This window comes from Pelodiscus sinensis, chromosome 3 (genome assembly GCF_052426305.1).
Source record: "Pelodiscus sinensis isolate ZL-2025 chromosome 3, ASM5242630v1, whole genome shotgun sequence".
Taxonomy (NCBI): Eukaryota; Metazoa; Chordata; order Testudines; family Trionychidae; genus Pelodiscus; species Pelodiscus sinensis.
In genome coordinates, this window is record NC_143054.1 from 109,914,741 (window position 1) to 109,937,117 (window position 22,377).

Consider the following 22,377-nt stretch of genomic DNA (forward strand, 5'->3'; position numbering starts at 1 on the left):
CTGCACATAGTATGGTGACTAAACTACATAATTTAAGGACAGAAGCATATCTGCAGAAAGAAAAAGAAAGAAGAGCTTACATGACTAAAATATATTAGTACCTCTTTTCAGCTTCATTCTACAGATGGCTTCTTCTGCAGTACCATCCTGAAGCTGAAATTTAATAGTGGGTTGGAGGAAAGGGCCAGTTACTGAATCAAACACCGCTTCTGACAGGGCGTGGGTTTTCCTGAGACTTCCTAACTGCTGTCCAGGCTTACTCTGCTTAGCTTTCAAGTGTACAAAATTCACCATCCAAAGGGTTATAGTCATAGGAACATTCTGTTCCAAGGTGTCTGACACCCACTTATTAGATTTACTTTATATATTTGATTCCTCCAAGAAACCTGGTCTTTGTTATTAAACATTAGAGTCAGTAGACCTGAGAACTATTTCAGTCGTTATGTATGACCTGGGAAATCATTCTGCCTCAGTTTTCCTACCTGTAACATGAGAAAATTATTTCCCTACCTCTCAAAGATGTGGAATATTCAACTATTAATGAAGTAAGTATTTTTTAAATCCTCAGAGGTTTATTATTTATTACTTCTTAAAAATATAGGGGGTTCTTACCATCACATCTGATAAATAACCCACAAAACCCCAAATTACATTCTCCTTGAACAATCAAATTGTATCTCAAAAGTTTGGATCCTGATGATGCAAGTTACTAAAACAAAATATTTACTGAAATGGAAGTTTTGATATCACAGAGTTATTTGTGCCATTTCTATTTTGATTTTCCCCAAGTCACTTGGTCTCTTCCTGTCAACAACCTTTGAAACTGGTTAATCATTTACATCCTGTAAAGCAAATATATAGTTCTGATTCACCAAGTTTCTATGAGAAACTTGCCCTTTTGATGGCAGCATTCATTCTGAAAAAGAAAAGATTGTGATATGTGCTCCTGCTCTGCAGAAGGAAATTATGATGGAAACTATCAAATGATATATTTGATCAATATATTCTTCATCTCAAACTCACTTGGGGATGCACTGGTCCCCAATAACTCATGTCAAGTTACAGCAGCTTCCTGCCTCAGGGAGCTTTTTGGTTGGGTTTCCAATGGCAAAATAAATAAATCTTGCACCATGATTTGTTTTTTAGCCATACCCTTTGTCAATAGTTTCCTACTTCATTAAAATGATCTTACACCATTAAAAAGGAAAATTGTCTAGAATAATTTCCTCTTGAAAGAAATGTGTGTCTAAATAAATACTGAAGCCTATTTCAATACGTGCTGAAGCCTGTTGAATGAAACACTCCATCTTTTCAATACTGTTGCTTTTTTGTGATTGCCTGGCATTAACTTCCACAAATAGTCTAGTAGCACCTTAAAGACTAATAAAACATGTAGATGGTATCATGAGCTTTCGTGGGCACAACCCACTTCTTCAGATGACCGGTCATCTGAAGAAGTGGGTTGTGCCCACGAAAGCTCATGATACCATCTACATGTTTTGTTAGTCTTTAAGGTGCTACTAGACTATTTGTTGAAGTTTTTCCTGTTACAGAGTTAACTCGGCAACCCCTCTGAAGTTTATTAACATCCATGTCCTTGACTTAGGCCATGTTCACAGAGTTTCAGACAGTCTAATATGCAAATAATGATCATCACTGAGTAAACTTTTAAGTATGGTCTAGTATTTGGTGACAAATGGATAGTAAAGATGTGTAAGATTACAGATAGCTGTTATTAGATTAACCAAAAAAAACTCAATTAATTTTTTCCTACTGAATACCAAAAACATACACTGCTCTGGCAGAGCAAGTTTGCTATGATAATAGGTTCCTACGCGCACACAAGTTTTTCTTTTTAAATATTTCAGTCCTCCTGGTCTGTTGATAAAATTTTCACACTCTGCCATTATATGGGAATTATTTAACTAACAGATCTGCAGAGCTCTGTGACAAATACTACCATCATTCATAAATGTTAGACCAAGTCTTCCTTATTCAACTTATTCAAGTAGTTCTATTGATTTCAGAGGAATTTCACATGAATCAGGGAAGCAAGATTTGTCCTGGATCACATTTAGTGCAATGGTGTGCTTATTCCCAGATCTAGAAATTAGCTCTACAAAATGCATAGCTGTCTTTTCCACAACTCCCGGTGAAATGTATTTGCAACAACTATAAGCTAATTCAGGACTGATTATAGGAAAACATCGTAAGATTCCAATGAAATGAACATTTTTGCATAATTATTTCTCTATAGAGTGACATGATGTAACTATCCCTCTAAAAATAGCAAAATCTGACTCAATGGGGAACAAATGTTATATTTCTGTTGCCTATTTAAACAAACCTTGTAAGAATTGAGAGAAATGTTCAGATTAAATGATTCTGAAGATCAGAGTTTGTCTTTCAACACTTCAAATTAGAGTGTTGAGGGTAAAGTATTTAAGCTAAATCTGTTAGTCTTCATAGTTCGTTCATTTCTAATATCTTCTCACAATTTGTGCAGTTCAGTTGCTGAATCTGCCATATTTTAAATAACATCCTAAACACTTATTTCTAGTGAATTTCACTTTGTATTTATTCTATTAGCATAGTCGTACTGTTTGTGTTCACAATCATGTACTTAAATGTTTAATTCTCCCTCTTTTCACCAAAAGTGTTCACTCAGTTTTCTGAAAAGTATGTGTCACCTAAATGACAGTGTTCTTTTTACAGTCCACAAACACAAATTTTATACTTTACCTCTATTTCTGACACTAATGGCTGGTTAGCTCTGGATGGCTGTTTGGTCCTAGGAGCCTTCAGTGGTCTCTTAGTTGGCAGAATACTTTGCTTTGGCAATATTTTACTAGTTGATACAACTGAATAAGATCTTGTTGGTATTTTCGTAAGCTTTCTAACACCATTTGGTCCATCCTTGTAGTTCATAGTCCCTAAAGTACTAAAATGGTTCCTGAACGGAGGATAAAATTTTCCAATACGGTAATTCACATTTTTTGGTGTAGTAGATGCTTTTGCTTCTGACAGTTGCCAATACTTGAGTTGTACATGCAGATTTGTCAAGCAACTGGTAGCAGTCTGATGAGTGCACAAGTTCAAGACTGTGTTTGCTGCTAGAGTTCTGAATGATGCCCTAGCATCATTGCTTAGTTGTAACACCAAATGCCTAGGGTTATGAAGGCCTTGGAACTCAGATATTTTCATTAAAACACTGGAACATCTAGCCAGGGATTCCAGCAGTTTTACTGTCATCTCTTCACTCTGCACGGCTAAAGAAAAAAAAAATCAACTCTTGGAAATAAATCCTATTACATTCAGTTGTTCTGTTGTATTTAAAGAAAAGCACTTATCAATACTTCTCTTGTATTCTACATAATAAAATACTGATGGTTATAAATACTTTACCCTCATATTTGATATATTTCTTGAATGAGGTCAAAATGCATTTCTTGACCAGCATCCTCAAAAGATAGGGAAAGATAATGCGAAAGTAATTATGCTAGTTGGTAGCGAAGTAGATACGTTAAGTTAGATTCTTGCACCCTTATTAATGCTAAGTAGCACCTATGAGGAGTAGGTCCCATTAGCTTCAACTCAAGCATTAAGATGCTCAAAGTGACTAGAACATCAAACTCTATACAGAGCTTACAATTTCTCGCTCACATTTACATTAGTTCATGAACTCTTGCTAAGAAAAGGTCATCTATAAAACATATGTTTCAGTTCCAAATAGCTGAACACAGATCCAAGTGCTGTGTATATTAATCTCTGATACAGAATCCCAGAAGAAATTGATACCAATTAGGTCAAAAAGGCCTCGGTCCTGTAAGTAATTGCAAAAGGGTGCTTGACTTTCACCCCACTGATTTTGGCAAGAGTTTTGGAAATTGTCCAATAACTAGTACTAACCAAAATGAAGTTAATAACTGCAATAATTATGCCATAATGAGTGAGTTCCTGAAGATTTTGAACTAGGGATGTGAAAGGGTAACTGGTTACCTACTAAGCAACAAACTTACTGCGTAATGCTTATTGAGTAATGGTTAACTGGTGCCTTAGGAGCAGCCCATCGCCTGCTACAGGTGGGAGGCCTACTTCAGCCTTGGCAGCCAGCCCCAGTGCATGGGCTGGGAGCTGCAGTCCTACAGACTAGAGTGGTGAGATCCCTCTTAGTTAACTGGTTAAATGTTTGGTTAACCTAACATTTAATCAGTTAATTGATTACTCAGGATTTTACATCCCTATTTTGGGTTACATCATGTGTGCCAATACGAATAAGCTACTAAAGTTTCCCAAAGATGGTAGATATAACATGCTGGTAATACCTCAGAGTACATTCCATTTATAAACAGGTACACAATGCTAAATCTTTTTCCCACCTGCTTTTCCTTACTAAGAACATTTGCCTGATACAAATACAGGATTTGTTTTCAGTCAAATAAACTTAATAATACAAAGACAAACGCAGCAAATGTTATATTAAGAAAAAAGTCTTTTTGGAGAGCATTTTTTGAAAAATTTCTTGCATAAAGACACCTTCAGTGAGTCTTCAGGCTTCTTAGTATGAGAAAGTATGCTTTCCCTCATTGGAACATAATGCAGAATGAAATTAAAATGACACTTGCTCAGGGTTTGGAGTCTTTTTTCTGGGCATTGGGGAATGTGAAGTTTTTCAATAATGGGAGCATTTCCAATGAAATATGAACATTAGAATTATGGTATGCCTAACATGCACCCAATTTCCAGTCATCCACCATGTATTTGCAATTATATTTTAATTGCCATTTTCTTGTACATGAAGACTAACATACAAAAATATGTACTGTAACAGGACCTCAAATCTAGGTGTTAACATAATATAAATAATTAAACAAAACAGGTCTACAAAAAGTTAAATCCATCCTTAGTGGATTAAGTCCACTAACTTAACCCATCCCAAGCATGATGTTTTACTCAATAGTTTTAAACATAAAACTTGCTGTGAGACTGTTTAAGATTCACCAAAAAAGTCACAACTGAGGTCAAATTTAAAGCAGCAAATGAAATGTAATATACAATTGTGTCTTGATTCCTCCTTTAAGAAATAATGATAATCAGAGCTCACCAACTTACCTGACAACTAACAGAGACATATTTAGAGATTGTTTTCTGATGTCTTTAAGATTCCAGAACACTGCTGGCACTATAAAAGTAATAATAATAATACTTTTTATTATTATTATTAAGTCAATTGTCAGTTGGAAGTGAATCAGTAGACTACATATAGTACATAGGATTATCAAAATCTGTTATTTGTTTTAGTTTCTTCCACACAAGCCCTTTAAATACCATGCATTAACCATCAGCACTGCCATTCTGCATTTAGGCCTTATCTCCAGAAAGCATTTCAAGAAATTTTTCCAACATCTGTTTATGACCACTGCTGCCCCGTCAGTACTAGGAATGGGGGGGAACACTCATGTAAACTGGATGCAGACAACAGAGATTAGAATGCACTTGTGTTTGTGTGAAGCTGCACTGAAGCTACAGTGACCAACTGTGCAAGAATTTTTGGAAATCTTCAATGGGGAGACAGCTTGTACCCCTGTTCTGTAAAAATATACACGAGTTCACTTAGGGAGTTCATGCTCCCAAAGTGAAGCATGTTTGTAAGTATTTGCAGCCTTGCGGAATGAGAGCTTACCTATGCCTTGTGGCAGAACAAGAGAAGCTATGAACCAGTTATATGTTGTTGGAACATACTATAGGTGGGATATAATAGGGATCAAATCTATATGAACTGAATGAGAGAGAGGAATTTTTCGATCAGTTCTTAGACCATGTCATGACTACAAGGAAGATTAATGCTGCCACGATCGATCTTCTAGAGTTCAATATAGTGGGTTTAGCAGAGATCCACTAAATTGAACTCAGAGGGCGCCCCCACTACACTTGCTCCTTAAGAATTAGGGAAGCATTTGCTCCCGTCAACCTCCCACGATGGAAACCGCATGGAAACTCAAATTAAGATATGTCAACTCAGCTACATAATTAACATAGCTGGAGTTGCGAATCTTAATTCCCTCTGTAGTGTAGACCTGGCTTTAGGGGCCTTATGTAATGGCAGAGGAAGTAAGAGACGGTAGGTACCTCCTCCCCAAAAATCAGAGCTCTATTAAGACAGACTCAGCATATATTAGAAATATTAAAAAATTACCCAATAAGGAGACCAGTAAGCATGATACTTACCGGTATGCTTACCAGTTAACTGGCCCTTGCCAGTGAACTCTAGCAGCAACCAGGCCTAAAACAGAGATGCAAGTGACTTCTGCCTCCCTCTCCAGGCTAAGGATGTAATAGTGTAGTCAATTAACCGATTAGCCAATAAGCAAAAGCTTATGGGTTAATGCTATAGACTACAGCATTTCCCTCCCCTCACCTTTGCCAGTACATTTTCTGCAGGCTGGCCAGCAACCTGGTTCAATTCTGGCTACCGCTAGGTCCAGAACCTACCCCTACTGTGGCTCTGCATTTTTAAAGTGTATTAGGAGCCAGGTGGGCAAGCAGCCTGGCTCAGTTCCGGCTTGTACTAGGTCCAGGAGCTCAGACCCCATACTGCTGCCTCTTTATCAGAGGCCACAGCACTGGACGACAGGTAGCTGATCCAGAAAGCGAGCTGGTTTTTAAACTGGCTCCCCTAGTGGACCAGTTCTTGCCTGGCACCCTGCACTGCTGCCTCTAATACAGTGGCTGCCCCATAAGACTATAGAACAGTCAACTAACTGATAAAAATTCATGAGATTATGTAACCCACACACCTAGTGTGGCTGGCTCACTGTCCCATGCAGCTACCTAGAGCACAGCAACAGATAAGACCAAGAGACCTCTACAGGATGGGCTAAGAGCTCAGGGGCTTTTAGCTCAGGGGCTAGAGACTCCTATACTAAGCTTCAGCAGGCCCAGGTTCAAATCCACCTGTTGGCAGTAACAGTTACTGGACTATTCAATTAACTGATATTTAGCATCCCTGCTCCAGGTCTGAACCCCCCCCCCCCGCCCGCCCGCCCGCCCGCCATGGGGCGAGCACGAGATGCCCTCTGTCGGCACCCAGCAGCAGAGCAGTCGGGAACTGGGGAGGGGTCAGCGCTGCCTTCAGGCCCCCGCTCATCCGCCTGGCCCGCCGCGCTTAGAGCCCAGGTCAGCGGGAGCCGATTCGCCGCCGTAGCCTGTGCCCGGGGGGGGGGGGGGAATCGCGCCTTGCCCCCCCCCCGACACACCGGGAAGGGCCTGACAGGGCCGCGCGGTTCCGTTCCCAAGGGGCGGGGGTCGCGCCCTACCAGGGACCTGAGCCCAACTTCGGTGGGGGCGGGGCTCCTCTCGCTGACGCGCGGGGAACTGCAGCACGCGCCCGCCCGTCCCGGCTGCCGACCTTCGCTCCCCGCCCCCTGCGGCCCGGCCCCGCCCCGCCCGCGGGTTCCTCCTTCCTGCGGCGCTAATGCTGTGACGCCATTTCCGGAGCGGCGCCGCGCCACTACTCTGCGGCGGGAAGATGGCGGCCCTGCCGGCTTCGTTGGCGGGCAGCTCCAAGGGGTGTGTAACCGGCGCCGGGCCGAGGGGAGGGTGGGGGCAGGTGACATCACAGGCCCCCCCCATCCTCCGGCCGTGCCCGAGAGCGCCCGGCGGGGGGGAATGGGCGGAAGGCCGAGCCCCGCCGGGTGGTGACGCTCCGCCTGTCGCGGCAGCGGTCGGTGCCACGCGCCGAGCTGTTGTGGGGCGCGAGGAGGGGGGGGGCAGCCGTTGGGTCCGGGCGCGAGGGGGGGGCAGCCGTTGGGTCCGGGCGCGAGGGGGGGGGGGGCAGCCGTTGGGTCCGAGCGCGGTTCCGTGGCAGCCTGAGCTTCGTCTCCGTAGGCGGGGACCCAGCGCGGGCAGCGGTCACTCTCCGTCCGCGTCGCCCGCAGTGCGGTGCCCTGGCCCAGCTGTCACGGGCCCTTGTTGGCCCAGCTCCGCCGGGGGAATTCGCCGTAGCCGCTGGGCTGCCTCTGACACCAGCCCTGCGAGCAGCCTTGTCATGGCGCTGGAGGTGAAACTTCTCTGGAGAAACCCAGCCCGAGCTCTCGCTCCTCAGCCGGTGCAGTTGTGCTGGGGACTCCAGCGCCGGCCTATCTGCCTCTATTCAGTGCCCATGGAGGTGCCCCTCCAGCTGGTTGGTTAGGACTAGGATTATGATGGGCTTCAGTTCTCAGCTTTGCAGGCATATGTGAGAATTATATTTTTTGTGATGGGTGACTATTCTTGTAAGATGTTGCACTTCAGCAGATCCCACTCACCATTGTCAGCCTGCCATCTCTGCATTGTTACAAGTAAATGGAGGTGTCTGTTAGTGCCAAAAATTGACTTGAAATACCATTTAAATATTTTTCTCTAAAGTTAAATGGCATATTGAGGTGAAATTTCACATGGGTTTAATTGTTATGTCCTTTAAGTAGCTTTTGTTTTGTTTTTAAATAAGTAGTCTCTGAAATGGGATATTTTTGGCTGCTTTACTTTTTTTTGGTTTTGGTTATTGACCAATATCTCTTTCAAAACTTCGTCTGGCTACAAAAAAATTGATAGAGAGATGTATATTTTGAGTAGATGTGGAGTAATGAGTGGATTTAGAAACAATGATTGGATTCAGTATTATTAGTTATTAATTATTAAGGGTATATACATTGCGTATGCTGGTCTTGTGGTTCAATGGAATCTGGAACATACGAAATCTTCCCCATCAGGAGCTACACTTTTGTCAGATTTTATTCTATAGAAGCAGAGAAGGGCTTATACAGAACAAAAACAGACTATGCATGACAACCTTAATTTTGTCCTTTCACGACAGAAAGATGGACTGTTCCCCTATAGCAATTCTTCTGCATCTAACCCTTTACAATGTACTTGACTTCAGTAACTAATAATATTGGGGGAAGAGGTGGAGGAAGAGAAAGCTGACAAAAGGGTATGTGAAGAAACCAAAAGGAGGGTAGAGCCATGGTTACAGTTGTGGTCTGTGGCGTTTGATATTTGTGGTGAAGATGAACTGAGTGGAGGAACAGAAATTCTGTATTTTAAGTACTCTAGTTTTTCCTTGAGATTGTGAGTTGAGTCAGTATGTTGTGCAGTTAGCAATCCTAATTGTTTCACAGGGAATTTGTTGTGTATTATAGTAACTGTATATACAGGTTTATATAGCACGTGCTATCGTGTGTGTGTATACACATATATTGAAGAGCTTGACAGTATTATAGTATCATTTGAAAAAGTGATTGGAAGTGATGCCTGTCAATGGGGTAAGATATCTGCCTCCTTGGCAAAGCTTCTTTAGCGGAGTTGGAAAAACACTTAATGAGAAGAGAGCCAGAGCTGTGAGAAGATGAAGAATTATTTTGTAGTGACTGTCAAGTTTTTGAAACTTATTTTTTTTCCTCATTGGTACATCACCACCAAAAATACTCCTTTGAAATGTTTTCAGAAAAACAGAATTGTGACAGGGAGTGCCTGAGTGTCAGTTACTCTACAATGGAGTGTGTGGGGATGGGGGGGGGACTATGGCATGTGGGTCACATGCAGCCTGGCAGACTTTATCTGGCCCTCGATTTCCTTCCAGGGAGTGGGACCAGGGGCTTGCCCTCTTCTACAGTTTTGGCGCTCTCTAACACTAGACTCGCAATTCCATCATCTCTGGCACTCGAGAGCCACATTGTGCAGGTGTGACTTCAGTTTCCTAGATCAGAACCCTGTATCTATACGGCAGGGTCTCTCTGCCCCATGGCAGTGAATATAATCCACTCCTGGTCTCCTACGGTCCCACCCTGGAGAGCCTTGAAATCACCTAGGGGCCGCACTCGGCTCAGCTAGTTTGCCTCCCCCCTACACTCCCCCCCCCCCCCGGCAGCACCTTGGTCTCATTGATGGTAGGGCCCATAGGAATCCCTTGTACTGTCCCTGTAGAGCCCATAACACCCTTGTGCCATACCCCATGAGTTCCCCCTTACACTACTTTGGGAACATCCTTTACTACATACAAACTTCTAATGAACACAGTAGAGTGCAGGCAGCTCAAAGTACAATATTAACACCATTTGTGTGAGACATAAAATTACTCCTGCCTCTGCTTCTTTTTCTGGAATAGAGTGCCATGACTTAAAATTTTTAGGGGCACTGACGTCCAACAAATTCAGACTAGAGAGAGGCACCTGTTTTTTTTTCCACGGTGTGCAATTTTGTAAAATCAAAGTTTGAAATAAGGATAGCAATTAGGATTTTCTTTTCCCTTTCTAAAATAAGGGCTGGAAAAAAAGATGTCAATAGTGAGTGTCAGGTTTTCAAGGACGAATGGAATGCAAAATATTTTTTCACAAACATAAACTTTAAGGCTGTATGCCTGATTTGTCAGGTGAGTATTGTGGCATTCAAAGAACAGTTTGAATTGCCATCTTTCAACAAAACATCCTAATTATGGCAGCAATTTAAGAACTGGGGAAAAGTCAATTTTCTCAGCTTTTCTTGGCATGAGCAATATTTATGTGCAACAAGCTTATCTTATCTCATAGAGCTGAAAGGGACCTTGAGAGGTCATTGAGTCTAGCCCCCTGCTTTCATGGCAGGACTTAAGTACCATCCCTGATGGATTTGCCCTAGATTCCTAAATGGCCCCCTCAAGGATTGAGCTTACAAACCTGGGTTTAGCAGGCCAATGCTCAAACTACTGAGCTATCCCTCCCCCCTGGAAGTTCAGGAAGCCACTACAAAGGCAAATTATATTTTAGTGTTTAAAATTTCTGAATAAAATAAGCCTTTTGCTGAAGGAGAGTTTTTTGAAAGAATGTATGATTGATAATGCTGACATGCTGTGCTCGAAATAGCAAAAACAAATTTGAGAATATTAGTTGATGATGAAGAACTGTTACCATGTAGAAGTTATTGATGAACATTTGGCTTCTGAGTTCAACAAGACGGTACAGGACTTTGTTTTCATTAGCTGTTGATGACAGCATTGACATTAAGGACACCGCACAACTGTTGACTTTCAGAGGAACTGATGACACATTTGGAATGTAGACATAGAGGAATTTTTATCAATGAAAGACATAACTAAGGACCGGATTTATATGAGGGGGCATGTGGCTGTCTTGAACATCTGAAACTTCCCTGAAGTAAACTGGTCTATCGTATTAAATTGGGGAAAACGTAGGACTTTTAAAAAGAATTCATGACTAAATAAATGAAGATGATTCTGATATAAGTTATTTGTATTATATCAGGAGGCACTCTGCAAAAGTGTCTTGGACATTGATCATATTGTTTCCACAGTAGTGAATATAGTGAACTGCTGAAAAGTGAGGGGATTTAGTAATTCATTTCCCTTCTTGACAATACTGACACCGAATGCCAAGATTTACTTTATTATACAGATGTCCCCTGGCTTAGCCTAGGAAAGGTATTGCAGCAAGTGAGGGAGATGAAATCTGCACTTTTCTAGGCGAAAAAAATGATTTCCCTCAAACCTTCCTTTTGATGTGGATATCTTGTCACATTAAAATGTGAAGCTGCAAGGAAAAGAATGTTTGTGCACAAATTGTATTCTAGTGTGACAGCTTTCAAAGCCAAGTTAGTGCTGTTTTCAAAACAAATTAAGAACAGAGCATTCGCTTAGGCCATATCTTCAGTGGGAAGGTTTGGTGATGAAAGTTCTGTTGACATGCAAAAGTCACTAAGAGTGAAAACTGGTCAAACCAGTTTTTCTGCCTCCCATTGTCGACATTTCATGGCCACATTGATAGCATCTTGTTGACAGATAGAGCAAAGCAATGTGGGGGTTAGCATCCCACAGTGCAGTGTTGTGGGACAGCAGAGTTGATCCTTGTGCTTCCAGGATTCCCTCATAGCTATGTGAATTCTCTCTGCTGAGGAATGTCCAAACAGCACAGCAGTCTTTTCAGCCATCCCTTGCAGCAGCAGCAGTCTGATTCTCCCTGTGTTCCCAGCAAGGCAGAACAGGAGCATTCCAATGATTTGTTCTTTGTTCCCCAAACAGAGCAGCTCACATAGCTCTCAGATATTTCCTGGAGTTTTGAAAGGGGAAGGGTGAATGCCTGCAGGACAGCAGAGATCACAAAACCCTGAGCATAGCCATCATGGCAGGCATTGTGTGATGTTGGCGAAAGTCAGTTTTCTCAGCTAAACAAATAGTAGAGTTCACACTGTCTGTTGATAATAGAGAGAGGAAAAGATAAGTCTCTCACAGGGTTGGAAGTTTTTTGTTTTTCCTGACAAAAGTCACATTGCAGTATGAATGCTCTCGCTGTTTTGTTGCCAAAAGGCAGGTTTTGGTGACAAAATGTGCCAGTGTAGTCAAGGCCTTATATTCCAACACTGAAACTTTTTTGTATGATGGCACAGAAAATCCTTGTTTTGTTAAGCTCCACATATATGTGCAAATAAACATTTCCCCTGCTGAATTGCAACAAATTTCTCTACATATTCCAGTTAACTGACCAGCATCTTAGTTTGGTATTCTGGATTTCCACAAGGAGCATGGCAGCGGACTGTGATGCCATTGTAAAGAAAGGTGACTAGAAGCATTGTTTTAATTAATCCAAGAAGGTGTGTGGAAAGGGTTAAGTTATGATATATTTATAATAATAAAGGTTTTATGTTTATTTCCACTAAAATGCTTCTTTATTAAATAGTTTATTTGACTATCCCTGCATTGTTAATTTAGTGGGCAGTCATGGTCTGCCATAAAATTCCCATACCCAGATGTAGTCCTCAGGCTAAAAAGTTGCCCGCCCCTACTCTGCAGTCTGTTGGCTGGGACACTGGTCTGGAATTAGGGAGACCCAGGTTCAGATCCCTATTCTTCCTGATTTAGAGCCAAGATTTTTCATCCCTTCATTATCTGAATTCAGTCAGAGCATCTCAATTAGTAGCTCCCTTCATGAAATGTTTGTTTTGACAAAACAACATAGTTTGATTACTTGAAATTGTTCCAGCCGATTTTAGTGAGCATGTAATTTTGTTTGACTTCTCTCTCTCTCTCTCTCTCTCTCTCTCTCTCTCTCAGAGAGTGTTGTAACATAACATAAATGGTAGAATCTGAGGTTACTTGCTTTTATTAGCCTGGTCACTAGATAAGTGTCTCTTTCTTCTAATGAGCCATTTAGACACATGAGCCTACCTTCTTTGAGTTCAACCTTTGACAGCTGTGCATTCTCAGTGAAAGGGCATTTAATACTGGAATTCACTTACTTTTCACTGGTCTGCCAGGGCAGAGTATTTCTTTAGTCCATTAGGATATGGTGAAATGAAAAACTAATTTATCATATTTGCTGACTCCTAATAATTTCAAAAGCAGCTAACAAAACCAAAAATACTGCATTTACATATGCTATTCTTAAATGAGATAGATCATACTTAAAATAATGAATAAAAGGGAAAAGGTATTATATTTGTTAGTGTTTAATATAAGTAATTAATGTATCAATTTGATTTTTTTCTTGTTAGATCTTTTGCATATTTTACAATTAAAGACAGGCTGCCTCAAATCCTAACTAGGGTTATTGATACTTTGCACCGACATAAAAATGAATTCTTTGAAGAACACGGAGAGGTAAGAGTATTGCTGTTTCATACCATTTTTCTCATAACAAAACTTCATTGAGATCTCTCTCTCTCTCTCTTTTTTTAAAAATTTTATTCCTGTTTTCCTCATGTTGTTTTCCCTCATCATTTTTCTCATGTAGCCTTTCTTTTCAATGCCTGAGTTGTCTTTTGCCTTTTCTTTCTCGGTTATATCTTATATGCTATGTCTTAGTTTTATTTTTTTTTGTCTTTGTCTTTCTGGCTCCTGAAACTTCCTCAGTTTTATCTGATCTTTGGCTAAATGTGGTGTATGCCTCTTGGTCCTTGTGGGGATGGCAAGGTTTCAGATTGCGAGTCTATGAGAACAGCAGACTTTCATGTCAGCAGAGACCACCATGATCATCTTAGGCTGACCTGCACATTGCAGACTATAGAACCTCATATACACACTACTGTAATAGACCCTTAACTGTTCTTCCTGGTGACCCAGGCATTTTATTGAACAGAATGAAGTACAGTATGAGCAAAAGGATTTTATCTCAACATAGAATCAAATACACACCATGGCATATGAAGGTTCTTCCAGCTTGGAGGGAGTGAAATTACAGAATGTCAGATGTAGAACAAAAGTGTCACTGAGCATGACTTAAACTTTTATCTTTGTTCAAGTGCAAGATCCTGAGAGTTTAATACTTATTTGGTTATTAAGATTTAAGTTTCAAAATTTTATTTCCCTTTGCAGTAAAATTTTATTTCCCTTTGCATATCACAAAGTATGTTATGTTTGGACTAGGGGCACTTCTTTTTAGGGCTGTCAAGCATTGAAAAAAATTAATCACAATTAATTTCACCTTTAAAGAATAATAAATACCATTTATTCTCCTTTAATAATAGAATGCTACTTTTTATTTTGTGTTGTAATTGAAATCAATATATTTGAAAATGTAGAAAAAAATCCCAACATATTTAATACATTTAACTTGGTATTTTATTTAACAGTTTAATTAAAACAGCAAATAATTTCTTTAATCGTGATTAATTTTTCGGAGTTAATCATGCAAGTTGTACTGGGATTGACAGCTGTACTTGTTTTCCATTTTATTTCAGAAAGGCATTGAGGCAGAGAAGAACACTATATCCCTCCTCTCTAAGTTACGGAATGAGCTGCAAACGGACAAACCACTGGTTCCTTTGGATGATAATCTCCCTGATGTTCCACTGTGGAATCAATACTTAGAATATCAACAAAATTTATTAGCTGGGAATGAAAAGCCAAGCTGGTTTCAATCCCCTTGGTTATATGTGGAATGCTATATGTATCGCCGGATTCATGAAGCACTACTTCAGAAGTAAGTATACATGCTAACATGAGATGTTACCTGTGTATAGATCTGCTGATTTTGTGCATCTGAGAGGTGAAAGATGGGGAGAATATAAAATGGAGCATGCTTAAACTAAATCAGAATTCTGTTTTAAACATTCACCATCTTTCCTTTTCCTCTCTTCCACCTCTTCCAATTCCTTCACATTCTTTGATTATTTTTGTGCTGAAGGCCTTGAAGTACATTGTCAGTCACTTTTCTGCCTCGGTTCTTGTGATTCGCTTTGCTGAGACATCTGAATCTGAATTTTCAGTTTCTTGCAATGTAATTTAGGTTGAGATTGGAAAGTTATTGATGCTTCCTAAAGGATTTAGTTTAAATTGCAGATCTGTCATACAAATATAGAACAGGAGCCTTTTTTCAATGTTCTCCACCACTGTAAGTTTTAGCAACAGTTTCTCCAGTTAAGGTACTAATGGGGCTCTGCTTCCTTTGGAACAAAGCTTAATTCATACTCTGATTTCCTTCCCTTTTATTAAATAATATGCAAGGTTGAGCTAACATTTTTTTGTGTTGCCGCTAAAAAGTTAAACTGGCTGACTTTTTTTCATTTAAAAACAAAGGGCCCAATCCAGATGTCACTTGAAGTTAATGACAAAATTCCCATTAATTTCAACAGTAGTAGCAGGCCCTAAAAGATGAAAACATGATGGTAGTAGGGTTAATGGTAATTGCACACATTAATACATGTCTTACCTCTGGTATTTTGGATAAAATTTTCAAAAGAGTCTAATTTGGGCTCCTATGTTCCTCAGACTTTCAGTGAGACTTAAGCACTTCTGAAAATTATACCCTTTTTGTGTGTTTAAAAAAAAGCCACAGAATTGAGAATGTAGTTTAAAAAAAAAAGCTTTCCCCCCATGCAAGAAACAAATAATGAAAGATCACAGTGTTAAAGAGCTTTAAAAATTTTCATTTGTTCTGTGTCCTACAAAGATCTTTCAAGTGGGTAAATTGTTCTTAGTTTCCAAAAAATGGGAGAAAAGGGCCATTTTCCTTAATCAGAAAATGTCAATTTCCATGTCAGTTGCACTTTTGGGAATCTATTCATTGTATTTTGTGTTATTTGGAATTGTATTCTCTAAATCTCTCTACAGACCAAAAGTGAAGAATTCTTTTGTAATCTCTTAGGGAAAGTCAATAGTATGATGGACTTAAATTTTGTTCAGCAGTTCAAAATCCTGGAGGATCTTTGATTAAAATAAGTTCAGGGTTTTTTTTGCATGGTATACTTAGTCATTTGTCAAAAAAATTGTATTTATCATTCGAGTTATAAATTTGAGGTGTGTTTTTTTTTTTTTAATAAAGTTTAACAGAATTAGCATGCTAATTTTTGAAATGGTTCAGATGACAATTTCCACAAAAACAACCCGTTACCTTCATAATACATTTACCTTCATAATACGTTTAGGTATGTCCATGTGAAAAGTTGACACACAACCATAAATACAAATACACGGGGAAAAAAAACCTGGGCCAGTTATTCACCCTTAGTGGGCTTGGATGTTTTATCTCCAGTACTTCATAAATTTGTGTTTTGTAGATTGAAAACTCTTTGAGGCATCCTGAATGTATATACAGTATCCCATATAATGATGGGGAGAAGGGGCATATCATGACTGACACATTTGGACACAAGCATTATATATAGTCTGTTGATAAACATCTGTATATGTTGACTAAAATGGATGAGACAGAATATCAGACAAAAGTAAGTGTTACTGGAGCCATGTAAGAGTCTAGCATGCCATGTTACTGTGGAAGGTCAGAGTAGGACCCTGAGTTTAACATTCATTTATGAAACCAAGTCGTGTTTAACTCTTTTGCTGCTGCTATGAGAGTAAATGAGAAGGCTATTAATATTCTGTTTCTTTCTATTTTAGTCCTCCTATTGATGACTACGATGTATTTAAAGAAATAAAGTTTCACAGCTTCTTTGAATCCCAACAAGCTATTATTGCCTTATGCACTTACTTACAGGAACTTCGTAAAAACATTGAGGATCTAGATGAAAAACAACTTCAGAGAGAGTTTTTTAAGCTGCTGCAGGTAAACTTGGCAGTTCTTATTCACAGTTACAACATTTGAGTTCTGCAAAACTTAAACTTTCACTACATTCTAGCCCTTATGTTTTCAAATACCCTATCACATATTGACTAATGCAGTTTATTGCTGAGTCTGCAAACGTATATGTCTCTGCTACTAGCTAAAGATCTGAGCAGCCCTAAAGTGAAATTAATATGAGTCTGGTTAGATTTGTGATCTTATTCAAAAATCCTATGAGTAGCCATGTAGCTGACAAAAATCATATTGATTCCATGCTGCTGATGGTCTATTATACGTTCCAAACCCTGCTTCTTTTTCATGTACATCCAGTGTTGCTTAGGAATATTAGAAAGCAATTTATTTTAATAATTGTGTAACCACTAAAATTTAGTGGTTACATGGTTACTAGATGCTCCCTGGGGACAGGGCCTGCAGCCACTGTGCTCCCAGCTTCACTCCCAGGGTGCTCCCTGCCACCTCACACTGCTTCCTCCCTATCAAAGGCAACAGCATGGGGCAGCAAGCAGGCTCCCGTCATGGACCGGCTCCTGCCTGCCATCCCGTGTAACTGCCTATGTATCAATAGCAGCAGTGGTGGGTGGCAGTTGGGTTGGCACTGAGCCAGCTTTCCAGTCCGAGTTTTAAGTGCAGAGCGCAGAGAGGGAGACTGGTTGTTGCAGTTAACTGGGACCATTACTCAATAAGCAATCACTTATCGGTTAAATGGTTAGTTGACTAGTTGTTTACATCCCTAGTATTGCCATTCCCAGGTATTCAAAGGTCATGAATTAGGCTCCAAAAACCTGATTTAAAAATATTGTTAGTGTGTTCAGTTTACAATTTCAAACCTGATAGAAACTTATTTATTTATCTGAAAATTGAACTTTTCGCAACTTTGTTGCCCTAGGATCTAAGGCCTTAGGAAAACATCAAATACCATGAGAGTTAATAAAATTAAAATTTGGCAATGCAGCCTACCTAGCTGTTTCAGAAAAGCATATTTGCATATTTTTGCAATATAAACCAACTTTATCAAATGCTAGGTAATCAAAACTCATTCATTCTCCTATTAGTCCTATGTTTACTCTGCCAAGGCTTTTTGGAGTTCTGTCTATATTGTACATTTCTTTAGCTCTGTCAGTGTGTTTACCAAATCTAATCTGTTGTGATTAGATAAAGATGGGACAGAGGCTTGTATTTCCTCCTTCCAGTTTATTTTTGGTGCTCTTTGGAATTGGATAATGTTGTTTTGGTTTCTCTCCCAGAAATCTTTCTAAACTCTTTGTGTAAAACAATAGCAGACTTACCTGGTGGGGCTGGCAGCGTGAGGGGTGCAGAACTCAGGATAGAGATCTTGGGAATGTGGGTGAATGGTGCAGGAGGTTGGGGGGGGGGGTTGTGTATGAGAGAGTGAGGGTGGGGAGTGATGAGAGGCTCAGGGTGGGAGGGTCCATACAGCATGGGTCTTTTCTCCCTCCCCTAAGGTGGCCACCAGGTGTCTTTTTTTCCTCTCTCTTCCTCCTTCCCCCCAGCATAGCCCTCCTCTTGTCCCCCAGCCACCTGGGGCCTTTTTTCTCCCCCCAACCTGGCAGTGTTGTCAAATGTCAAGGGCTGGGGGGTGGGGTAAGTGTTTAGGGCATGGGGGGCTATTTACTTGGTGTGCTGACAGGCAATATGTCAGAGCCCCAGCTCTGCTGGCCACTCCCTTGGTGGTACAGCTGCCCCCACTAGACACTCTGCAGGATAGCTTTCCCCTGCAGGCTTGCTGTCCCCAGTAGTGGTTCTCGTATTGCTACTCCCCCAGACAGCAGTCCCTCCCTTTTCATTTTATGGAAAACAGTCCTTTTCCCAAGGTTTCCTGTTCTGGCACAGCCAAACTCTGACCTTGCTTTAGGAGAAGAGGAAGCTGTATACAGGCAGTCCCTGAGTTACGCGGATCTGACTTACGTCGGATCCGCAGTTATGAACGGGGATTTCTCGCCCCGGAGAACTGGAGCAGCGGGACGCCTGGTCCTGCCGCCCGCCTTCTCCGGGGCGAGAAAAGCTGCACCCCGTCTCCCTGGTCTGCTGGCGGAGCCAGCAGACCAGGGAGACGGGAGCAAAGTGGCGGAGCACCAGAGGCCGGACCCGCGGCCGCTTCCAGATCAGCTGGAAGCGCTGCGGGTCCGGCCGGGTGCTCTGCCGCTCTGTTCAGCGTCTCCCTGGTCTGCAGACCAGGGAGACGCTGAGCAGAGCGGCGGAGGACCTGGGCCGGACCGCGGCGCTGATCTGGAAGCGCCACGGTTCGGCCCGGGTCCTCAGCCGCTTTGCTCCATGTCTCCCATGTCTTCTGGGGGGGGGGAGGACACGCAGCTAGTGCCCCCCAGCAGATCAGGGAGACGTGGAGCAAAGCCGGGGGCCTGTGGTAGAGCAGGTGGGGCACTGCCGGTTGGTCCCACAGCACCACTCCTTGGCGCTACTGGACCAACCAGCACCCCAGCTGCTCTGCCAGGCGTCCTGATTCAGCTGCTGATCAGTTTCAGCAGTGGCTGAATCAGGATGCCTGGGGCAGAGCAGCTGGGGTGCTGCTGGGTTGGTCCAGTAGCGCCGAGGAGCGGCCGCGCTACTGGACCAAGCCAGCAGCACCCGAGCTGCTCTGCCCCAGGCGTCCCAAAGTCAGCCGCTGCTGAAACTGACCAGTGGCTGACTACAGGAAGCCGGAGGCAGAGTTGCTCTGCCCTGGGCTTCCTGGAATCAGCTGTTGATAAGTTTCAGCAGCAGCTGACTTGGGGACGCCTGGGGTTCTTATGTTGAATCTGTATGTAAGTGGAACTGGTGTCCAGATTCAGCCGCTGTTGAAACTGATCAGTTCCAACTTACGTACAGATTCAACTTAAGAACAAACCTACAGTCCCTATCTTGTACGTAACCCAGGGACTGCCTTTGCTAAATTTGGTGGCAGTAACTCTTACTGTTTAGGAGGAGTTCTTGAACAAACGGACTTGCAGATAGACAGACAGACAGACAAGACACACTCTAAAATACATATACATATACACAGGACTCGACAAATTAGGCAAGCTTTTAGCCTGGCGGGGCCATGCAGCATATACATAGAGAGAGAGAGCTAGAGCTTTAGAGTTGGAGTATGTATGTGGAGTCAGGCCCTTTTATCTCTAGAACAAAAGACTACAGAATAATGAGATTTATCAAAGTGGACTTTTTTTTCTCTTTAGGTTTCATTGTGGGGGAATAAATGCGACCTCTCTATTTCTGCTAGTGAAGACAACTCTCAGAAAGTCAATTCTCTAGAATTGCTGGATGACTTGAAACATTTTATCTTAGTGGATGATATGGAAAGCATTTGGTCACTGCTTATAAACATCAAGAAAAGAAGATCTCCAAAAGAAGTTACTAGAATTGACATAGTCCTGGATAATGCTGGATTTGAACTTATTACTGATCTGGTACTGGCTGACTTTCTGTTATCATCAAAGTTAGTTACTGAAATCCATTTTCATGGGAAGTGTATTCCTTGGTATGTTTCGGATACTACAAAGCATGATTTTAACTGGACTATTAAACAGCTGCAGTCAGCTAATAATAGATGGATGTCTAAGTGTGGGATCACTTGGGAGGGCAGTATTAGAAAAGGAGTCATGGTTTACCATGATCACATATTCTGGACTCTGCCACACGAATTTTGTAGTATGGCTCAGGTTGCTACTGACTTATACACTGAGCTGCAGAAATCGAATTTAATTATTTTTAAAGGTGATCTGAACTATAGGAAATTAACTGGTGATAGAAAATGGGAGTTTACTGTTCCATTCCACCAAGCCTTGAATAAATTTCATCCTGCACCTCTTTGTAGCTTGAGAACACTAAAATCTGATGTTCAGGTTGGTTTGAAACTTGGACAAGGTGAGCAGCTTGTGACTTCTGAGCCTGACTGGATGATAACTGGGAAATATGGAGTAGTTCAATTTGATATGTCTTTGTGATTCAACTGTGAGCTTGATAGGCTACCTAAGGATAGATTTAATTTGCACTGAAGCTGTGCTTTTTGCTGTTCAGTTTTGGGCTTTTCATTTACCTGTTTACTACTTCTGGCAAGTGGCTTGTTACTGCTGATTTACAGAAGATAAAGTTGTTTTGCAACTGTTTACAAACTTTACTTTTACACCAAGTTATGAAACTGTAGATAGTTTATCATCCAGAATGTCAACAGATATTGCAAATGAACATGGTTTCAGTTGTCCTAAGAATACTTTATTTTTCAATAAGTAAAGAGAATTAATTTTCAGTGTGGGTTACAATTTACTTAAGAACTGATTCCACCTTGGCATGTATTTACTGTTCCAATACTGTTTAGCATTTTCAAGTGGCATATGTTGCATGATCGTTTTTTTTTTTTTTTTTTGAATGCATGAATCTAACTTCTGGGTTTTCTGTATCACTGCAGTAGAGGTCTTATTTTAAACTTGTTTAATTTGTCTCTTACAAAAAGTATTTTATATAAATTGACAAAGTTTTTCTTCTCTTTGGTTAACATGCACAAATTTAATAGCTTTCAAAATGGCAAAAACTAAGTGGGTATAGTCAACAGTGGGTTGAAGAATGATCATTTAGAGTGAGACCATGATCCTGTAAAGAAAACTCAGATGCCCAGCTGGGGCAGAGAAGTAAGACACAGGTAAGTAGTGCCAGCTGTCTGTCATGAGGAAATTACCCCATTTAACAAGGCCAGAATCTGAAATGGGAATAAAAGTCTATCTTTTAAAATATTTATTTATAACTGTGACAGGCCAGAGATGTGGGGTTTTTGTCCACTTAAGAACACATACTCTCACTTTCACAACTAAACTGTGTCTTTGCTGCTGATACCTGTGTGACTGCAATACACAGCTGTTATTTTTGCACTAGTGCAATGAGAGTTAGCACTAGTATGAGTAACTGAGCAGTGAAACCACACTCCTGCCTCATTTTAGATGAATATAATTGAGGAAGCAGATCTCATGGTAAACTCATTTAGGATTTAGCCTTAATCCTTGTAGTAGACATGGCACAAATAGCAATACGTACAGTTAAAATTTCCTTTAGTGATATACAGGCAGTCCCCGGGTTACGTACAAGATAGGGACTGTAGGTTTGTTCTTAAGTTGAATCTGTATGTAAGTCGGAACTGGCGTCCAGATTCAGCCGCTGCTGAAACTGATCAGAGGCTGATTCCAGGATGCCCGGGGCTGGGGCTTCCTGTAGTCAGCCCCTGGTCAGTTTCAGCAGCGGCTGACTTGGGGACGCCTTGGGCAGGGCAGCTGGGGTGCTGCTGAGTTGGTCCAGCAGCGCCGCCGCTCCTCGGTGCTACTGGACC

The 22,377-nt window shown here is 41.3% G+C and overlaps 2 protein-coding genes across 9 annotated transcripts in view; one reads left to right on the plus strand and one right to left on the minus strand.

The window, feature by feature from the left end:
- The window catches only part of RMND1 (required for meiotic nuclear division 1 homolog), a 33,792-nt gene extending 26,338 nt beyond the window's left edge, over positions 1–7,454 (minus strand). Inside the window, exons 1-4 of one of the 7 annotated variants that reach the window (XM_075924446.2) lie at positions 7,317–7,445; positions 6,229–6,324; positions 5,113–5,182; positions 2,743–3,269 (exon numbers count right to left, since the gene is read on the minus strand). In XM_075924446.2, the coding sequence (XP_075780561.1) occupies positions 2,743–3,252 (510 nt within the window). In that variant the 5' untranslated portion in view covers positions 3,253–3,269; positions 5,113–5,182; positions 6,229–6,324; positions 7,317–7,445. The other 6 variants (XM_075924447.2, XM_075924445.2, XM_075924448.2 and 3 more) reach the window with 6 other exon arrangements.
- The window catches only part of DCPH1 (damage control phosphatase 1), a 52,593-nt gene extending 31,284 nt beyond the window's left edge, over positions 1–21,309 (plus strand). The window contains exons 1-5 of one of the 2 annotated variants that reach the window (XM_075924453.2): positions 7,438–7,569; positions 13,519–13,624; positions 14,704–14,945; positions 16,862–17,027; positions 20,240–21,309. In XM_075924453.2, the coding sequence (XP_075780568.1) occupies positions 7,529–7,569; positions 13,519–13,624; positions 14,704–14,945; positions 16,862–17,027; positions 20,240–21,007 (1,323 nt within the window). In that variant the 5' untranslated portion in view covers positions 7,438–7,528 and the 3' untranslated portion in view covers positions 21,008–21,309. Of the gene's footprint in view, positions 1–7,437; positions 7,570–13,518; positions 13,625–14,703; positions 14,946–16,861; positions 17,028–20,239 lie in introns of those variants that run through there. The other variant, XM_006114969.5, reaches the window with a different exon arrangement.
- The last annotated feature ends 1,068 nt before the right edge of the window (positions 21,310–22,377 follow it).